The sequence below is a fragment of the Oryzias melastigma genome, linkage group LG21 (assembly GCF_002922805.2).
Source record: "Oryzias melastigma strain HK-1 linkage group LG21, ASM292280v2, whole genome shotgun sequence".
NCBI classification, from domain to species: Eukaryota; Metazoa; Chordata; class Actinopteri; order Beloniformes; family Adrianichthyidae; genus Oryzias; species Oryzias melastigma.
Window position 1 is genome coordinate 22,325,265 of NC_050532.1, and position 8,220 is coordinate 22,333,484.

The following is an 8,220-nucleotide window of genomic DNA, read 5'->3' on the forward strand; positions in this document are numbered from 1 at the left end:
CAAACCACTAAATATTTTTTGCAATATTGTCATATTTTTAGGGATTTTTTAAGCAATTTTACTACACATTTTTGAGAAATTTAGGTCAACTTCAGCGCTCTTTCATAGTTCTTTAATGAAATTTCCAGTTGTTTTGCAAATTTAACATTTTATAAATAGTTTTTGCATTTTCAGCAAATTCCTTCAGCATCTTTAGCGACTACTTTCAGCAAAAAGCATTCACACTTACCACAGTTAATGCAGCTTTTCTAGTATTTCTTTGTTTTTTTATTTGTTTTTTGCTTCAATTTCTTTTTTTTATCTGCAATATACTCTACATTTTTTCACTTTAAAAACTAAATTTTTATACTATATATCTCATTTTTGCACTGATTTGGTGACGGCTTTTCAGCTCATTATACATGTGGTATTAAATTTAGAATTAAAAAAAATATTTTTCAGGATTTGCTCTGTTTTGCTTGGAAGTTTTTACATTTTTTTTATTCAAAACCGGGGATTTAAAAAGTGTTCAACCACCAATCGTAAAATGTTCACGTCCGGTTCTTCCCCATGAGTTGGAGTGTCCTGAACTCCACATGGTTACACGCTGGCGCCGGTGTTGGGCCGTGTGTGCACATGCATGTGTGAATGGGTCTGTGACTGTAAAGCGCTTTGGCTCTTAAAACAACATGTGTTGATTTGCAATAATGATTGTATTGGATGAGCAAAAAATGAAGTCAAATTATGCAAAAACACATCAGATAAACAGATTATATGTCTGTATTTATTTTCATCAGAACACAATTAATGCATTGTACCTGTAGTTTTCATACTTTTTCAAAAGATCATGACTTGTGAGACAGTTTTATAAATCATTTCATCAAAGTTCTTTGTAAAAAAATTAAATAAGTTACTTGAACTAAAGCATCTATAATATTACAATATACTGGTAGTATAGTAGTAATCATAATAATTATAATCGCAATGATACTTCTAAATGCCTTTGACCCCTTTTTCATCTGTAGTAGGATAAGCCTCTCTGTCACACGCACACACACACACGTGCGCACGCACACAACCTTTCACAACGAGGTTGTGACAACAAGTCCGTCGGTCAAACGTTGCCACAGACTCTCTCTGAGTGATTTCAGACCTTCAGATAAAACAAGGAGAAGAGGAAGGTAACAGCATGACACCAACTGAAAATACACAAAAGAGAAACACATTTTGTTCAGCAAACATATTTACAACCAAAAAAAAAAAGAATGTACTTCTGCATAGATCCACAGGATAGAGAACGCAACTATTGTGAAGACCGATGGAGTCAGAGGGGTGGAGTTTGTGGAAGAGGGAGCGAGGCCTTCATCGTCTGCGTGTGAAGTGGAAAAACTATTTGTTTTGGTGTTTTGTGAGACCGTTATCAGAGGTCTAACCGAACCTCTAGAACACAAAACAATTTGTTCATCGCTTAAAAAAGGAAATAGACAAACTGTGCAATAACTCAAATCTGTTTTTGTGTAGCAGTTGAACGGTTCATCGATGGAACAAGCACGGATGGCTTCAGGAATGGGTTCAGCTGCTGACACAGATCCAAAACGCATCACATGATCTTCTTTTTTGAGGAGTTTGGGGACACATTTGGGGCGAGTTGTTTGCCTCCAACATTATTTCTAAATTCTGTGTTGTTTTATAAACTTTGGCCATTGACTGTACATGAGAACTGGACTGAGTGAGTGTGATGTCACTCATAGAAAGTGGGTTATTTCTGGCTTTTACAAAATAAAGTCAGCTCAGTCGCCCTTTTTTGTGGTTTTAACAAGATATCAATAATTTAAACCAATCGGATCATTAACATTGCAAACATTGTTCTGCTTCTCCTGGTCGGCATCTGAGTTTGGCCACTAGGTGGTGATCACGCTTTAGCAATACACCTTTTTCAAGAAGAATAAGAAAAAACTGTTTCAGACCACAAAAAAAAAAAAAAAATATTTCCTTAAAAAAGTTTGGAAAATTCCCACCTGTGAGTTTATAAAATTGCTCATTTAGTCAGCAATAGATGTTTAGGTCGAACGACTGTTAGCATTAGCCATGCTATGGGAAATGCCATTAAACGTTAGCATCAAGCTAGCGTACTTTAGCTTTATGTGCTAGACTGATTTATATTTTTATGAATCGATTACTTTTAAGATTAAATCGATTCAAAACGATCAATTGATTTTATCAAACCAGCTCTAGCCAATCAGCAGTGAGTGGCTAAACCTTTTGAACATTTGATGTAACATTTGGCCGTTTTATGACTTGACAAACAATTTAATTATAAAAATTAGGATTAGCAATATGATAAAAAATATATATATATAAAGAGTGTTTATTTATCAATGGAAGTTTGGAGGATTTTGAAGATATTTCCTGAAGAGGGGTTACTCAGTCCAGTTCTCATGTACAGTAAATAGATCTGACTTCACCCCCTTTAGCCGTAGATCTTTGTGCACTTTAATCTCGGATGCTCTGTTGCATTTTGTCGGGACGAGGAAATGCTAGTCCTGTCCTCTCTCTGTGGAAAGACAGGATTGGTTGGTTGAAGGTTTGTTGCATCTCAGATGAGGTGTAAAACAACAGACTCGTACAGCACAGGGACACAAACACACAGCAGAACCCTGGCAGCCACAAACAAATGGGCGGAGGAGCGACAGCTCATCCATCCTGGTCGGTGTGAAACTGGCAGCTCTTGTGTTGGAGCAGAAATGATCTCAAAGAAATACAAACAGCTCCATCTTTTGGTGGATGTTGGTATAGCAGCATTAATGTGTCACTAAGTGCAGACATCCGCTTCCTGTTTCCATACATGAACAGAGATGGAGAGGGGGGGAAGTATAAATCAGAAAAAGAAAAAAAAAACATTTTTTTTATTTTTATTTTTTTAAGTCAGAAACTGTAAGCTGTACCAAAATGTTTGACATCAGACACTGGGCTGGACATCTGTGTGTGGAGTACAGTGCATTCAGCGACATTGTTTTTAGCAGGTACCTGACCTAACAGCTGTCAGAGGGAAATCAAACCAGCAACTGAAGAAGAAATCAGCCCTTGAGATCACACCGTTTCTTTCTGATCCACATTTACGACACAAACAAAGCTGGACGGGTCCACACAGACGATGACGGGATGTTTTTATTCTATTTTATCTGTGTTTCTCAGCTCTCAAGTAACAGCTGTGCCTTTTTGGATGAACGTCGTGGGAATCATTTTTGACTCGAATGAACATGAATTGGAGAGATTCTGTGATCGGTTATGGTTTAAATCTTTAAAAGCCCTTTTCGTGATGACGCCTGGAGGTTTGGTGGAGAAAATAAGGAGACAGTGAACGCACCACAGGAGCTGATTATGGTTCTGATCAGTAAAGAGGGGCAGCCTTAACCTTTCAGTTAGAATACCTCACATTTTAAGTCTTGACTTTTTAAAATCACTTTTTTGCCGTCCTAAATATAATATCTCCCTGCTACTAATGTTGTCGCAAAAACTCAGTTTCTCAGTAAGAAATCAGATTTAGTTTTGAAGTTAATGTATATATTTTTATCATTTTTAATCCTAAATTTGGCTTTTGATTAAAATGTTTAAAGCTATTAAACTAATACAATAATTGCAAATTATTTTTATTTGTAAACCATAAGGAAAAATTAGGGTCTTTTTATTTTTTATTAAGCCTAAAAGATCAAAATCCTAAATTATGCTGCATTTGCAAGCAAAAAATAATAAATAAAAAATGGTACAGTAATATGTGAATGCATTAGTTTTGTATTATAAGCAAAAAATTTGCATTTTCGTTAGAAATAAGGTTTTCTTAGTATATTTTTTTTTAAAAAAGAACATTTTCACTTCCTCAAACTCATTCACTTTTTCATTTATCGGGTTATTTCTAGGTGACAAATAATCATTAAAGTCATTTTTTCTCAAATAATCCTGTAAAAAATGCGAATAAAAAAAACTTTTAGACTTTATTAATGCACGTTTTGCTTAAATATTAATGTTATATATTTGAAATGTGTGTTTTCATATTTCTTACTCAAATATAATTCCCTTTTCTGAAGCAAACCGAGGAACATGCAGGGTTTTTTGGGGTAAAATGTACTAAAAACATGCAAAATATGTGATTTTAAATGTAATTTTGTACCTAAGCAAACCAATCAGGCCTGAGAAAGGTAAAAATGTTAACGTGAAGGGTTAGCTCAGAGTAATCAAGGATTCTGGCATGCGATTATTTAGGGTAGGTTAGCCTTTAGCATTCCAAAATCTGGACAACTTTCTGCGAGTGGCTCGAGTAAAGACAGACTGAGAGTCTGTTTAGGCAAGTAAAGGTCCAACGTGAAAATATTTATGTTAAAAAGTTCCATAAATGACAACATTTGAAATAAATCTCCTTTTTTTCTCTGAGATAGAAATACATAACTTCAAAATTGTGAGATAAATGTGTATGTTTGGGTTTTCTAATATGTTTTATGAAACCTTTTTTGAAATGACAGCATGACTTGTACAAACGAAGTGAGTCGACATACAAAAGAACACGAAAGGCTGTCTGTGATTTCCCTAAAAAGGTCGTTTTGGTGAACCTAAACAGGGTTTTTCCAAACCTGATAGTTTTTATTTTTTGCCATTAAAACAAACAGAATTATGAGGCTGTGGGTTTTAAAGACTGTCTGAACCATAAAACAACATCTCTAAAAGGCTTATCATGTGTTCCAGACGAGTTGGTTTCACTCAAACTTTAAATAAAATGGGCTTTTTATTGATTTATTTATTTATTTTAACCAAGTGCTTGTTTGTCTCCATTCATCGGACTTCCTTGTAACAGTGCTGCATGGTTACATCAAAATCACAAAGCAGGATTGGGTTGAAATCACTTGAGACGTTGGCGACTTTGGAGGAACACTTCCTGAGAGCCGGCTGTTTACGTTTTCGTTGAAATGCAGGAATGGTTTAATCCAGTGACTGTAGAAGAGAACTGGAACAAGTGAGCGTGACATCATCGATACCAAATGAAGTCAATTCAGTTGCCTTTTTTTTTTTTTTTTTGCAGTACAGACGCCGCCATGTTGGAATCTTAAATTGTCAGTGAATACTGATTGGTCAACATTGGTTTGAGTTGTTGTTTCTATGGCAACCACTCTAGCCAATCAGGAGTGGGCTTGTTGAAAGGCCACAAATCTGTCAAACGTTTCAAACGTTTTGATGCAAGACCACCTACTTATATGGATGCAAACTTAAATAACAGAAATATATATATAAAATGAGCGTTAGCAACAACATGCTAACAAATGTTAGCACTGAAAAAACAAATATTTTGACTGATTAATAGCTGTTTATTTTTTAAATAGAAATCTATGGGATTTTTGCGTCATGGAGTCTGCGGCTACTTCCTGTTTTGAGCACAATTGGGGGAGGGGGGTCACTCGGTCCAGTTCTCCATATGCAGTCGATGGTTTGATCCTTGAAAATATTCTAAATTGGTGAAAATCTTCTAATGAAACCGAACACAAACACCTGTGTCAAACGCAGGGTGCGGCGTGGACTCACTCAGGGGCGCCATCGAACCCCGGTGAAGTCTTAATTAGACTGAGGATAACGAGCTGGAGGGGCTGAGTGACATCTGAGGGGGTTTCGGCGAAACCACCAGCCTCTTAGGTAGACGTTTAGGATAGTAACATGCGCTCATTATCTCTCAGATGCGCACACACACACACACACACAGTAAATTAATCCACACATGCACACAAACTTGCAGCTAGTTCTGTTTTTGTACACATCCTGCTATTTAGAGAACATGTTCTTCCTCCATGAGAGACGCAGAAACGAAGACAAAAGATGGACATAAGAAAGGGAACATGATTGTGTTACTCCATAGTCAGCCAGTGCAACAAAAACCAATAATTGGAACACAGTGTAAAAACATGTGGGGAGAAAAACTCAGCCGTCAGGAAGCTGACCTTCTCTCTCAACAAAGGCTGTGGTATTGTCCTCTTCTCCTATCTGAGGGACTGAACCCCTCTGTATGTCTGTTTAGTTCCTTATTTGTTTTGATTGATTCATGCGTCCTTCGTCTCAAAGCGTTCCACGATTTCCTCCTGCCAGAAAGTGTTTTAGAACGTCCACAGGCACACAGCTCCTGCCAATCGCGCAACTGTTGCTGTATTTTTCCACAACGGTTGCCATGGTGAGGGGATCCCCCACCGCAACAAACCCGCATCCTCCTGGCAGCTCCATCACTCCTCGTTGGCAGGGCTCTCCTCCAGAGGCGAGATGGCGGGGAGACCCAGTCCTGTTGCATTGTGGGATGCAGTGAGGCTGGCAACAGTGTGTAGGAGGACAAGGACCAGCAGGCAGAGTTTGAGCCGGCTGTTACACAGTCTGCAGGCTGCCGAGGAGCTGAGGGAGGTACGGTGCTGGCATGGAGGGTGAGTTCTTTTTAGGGTCCCCCTGGAACGGTTGTCTGCTTTCAAGTCCCACCTTACATCGCAGCACTTTGCATCTGGATCCACACCTGATGGATGGTCCTCCAGCAGCCCTGGAGGGGAATCATGCAGAGGGGGATGAGAAGATGAAACATGGAGACATTGGAGATATCACAAGTTTTCATTTGTGCCGATCTGTGTCTGTCTTTTGCTCTTTTCTCTGACTTGAATTTGCCTTTAGCTACGTCTCCCCCTTTAAAATCATGGATGTATATGCACTGAGAGACATAATCTAAAAAAAATATGGAAATCACATATTTAAAGTATTTGTGTTCTAATGCTGCAAATACGTATTTGAACACCATCAGCTAGAACTCTGATACTCAAAGACTTGTTAGTTCGCCTTTAAATCGTCAACCTGCACTTATTCTCCTAAATTAGAAGCACTTGTCTGAGGTGGTTAGCTTCATAAAGACACCTGCCCTCTCCATACGATCAGTAAGACTCCAACAACTATCATGGCCAAGACCAAAGAGCTGTCCAAAGACACTAAATTATAGACCTCCTCAAAGCTGGAAATAGCTATGGGGCGACGGGCAAGCGGCTTGGTGAAAAAAGATTCACTGTTGGAGCAATTATTAGAAAATGGAGGAAGCTAAACATGACTGTCAATCTCCCTCAAACTGGGGCTCCATGTAAGATCTCACCACCTCATGGGGTCTCAATGATCCTAAGAAATGGGAGAATTTATCCCTGAGCGACACGAGAGGAGCTGATCAGTGACCTGAAAAGCGATGGGACCACCGTTTCCATAGTTACTGTAGGAAAAGACACTATGACGTCATGGTTTGAAATCATACATGGCCCTGCTTAAACTAGCGCATGTCCAGGCCCGTCTTAAGTTTGACCGTGGCCATGTGTTGTGAGATTTTGTGGAATAACCTCCCCCATTGAAGACGGGTCACGGCGGGGTCTTCCATCATGACAATGACCCAAAACACACAGCCAGGAGAACCCAGAAGCATATTGAGGTTCTGGAGTGACCTAGCTAGTCTTCAGACCTAAACCCAAAAGAAAATCTTTGGAGAGAGCTCAAACTCTGTTTTTCAGCGAGAGCCAGGAAACCTGACTGATCTTGAGAAGATCTGAGTGGAGGAGTGGGCCAAAATCTCTCCTGCAGTGAAAGCAAACCTGGAGAAAAACTACAGGAAACGTTTGACCTGCGTAATCGTAAATGAAGGCTACTGTATCAAATATTAACATCGGTTTTCTCAGGTGTTCTAATATGTATTTGCAGAAGTAGCAATCACATATATATACAGTGGACATTAAAAGATGAAAATGTCCAACCTCGCCATGATTTCTAAGTGGGAAATCTTCCAAAATACCAGATTAGTATAATAAAATATTTATTTGCCCCACTGTATGTCCTCAAAAACGACACAGGATTTAGGATTCTTTTCTAAAAATGGTGTAATCGCAAATAAAAGAAACGGTTAGATCAAATAGATCAAATCAGAGTGGGTCTTTAAGAACTACATTATAGTAACTAAGATAAGTAAAGTGGAGTAAAACAAAAAGGCTGGGATTATATACATTTGCTTGCTGCCACTCCTTTTCTAGCAATGAATCAAACTGTATTTGACAAACGTAATAATTAATAGTGTCAACGTGTTATGTATTGTACGTATAAGGGCAAATATGAATAATTATAACGGCATCACATTTACATGTGTATGTTAATGTGTGGAGATGTATGTGAGGATGTATACTTGTATGCTGGTATATATCCATTCAT

The 8,220-nt window shown here is 38.3% G+C and overlaps 1 protein-coding gene across 1 annotated transcript in view; it reads right to left on the reverse strand.

Moving 5' to 3' along the window:
• Nucleotides 1-743: 743 nt before the first annotated feature.
• LOC112155284 (transmembrane protein FAM155A) overlaps nt 744-8,220 on the reverse strand; it is a 129,230-nt gene continuing 121,753 nt past the window's right edge. Inside the window, exon 3 of the mRNA XM_024286811.2 lies at nt 744-6,535. Within this exon, the coding sequence (XP_024142579.1) occupies nt 6,234-6,535 (302 nt within the window). The 3' untranslated portion in view covers nt 744-6,233. The remainder of the gene's footprint in view (nt 6,536-8,220) is intronic.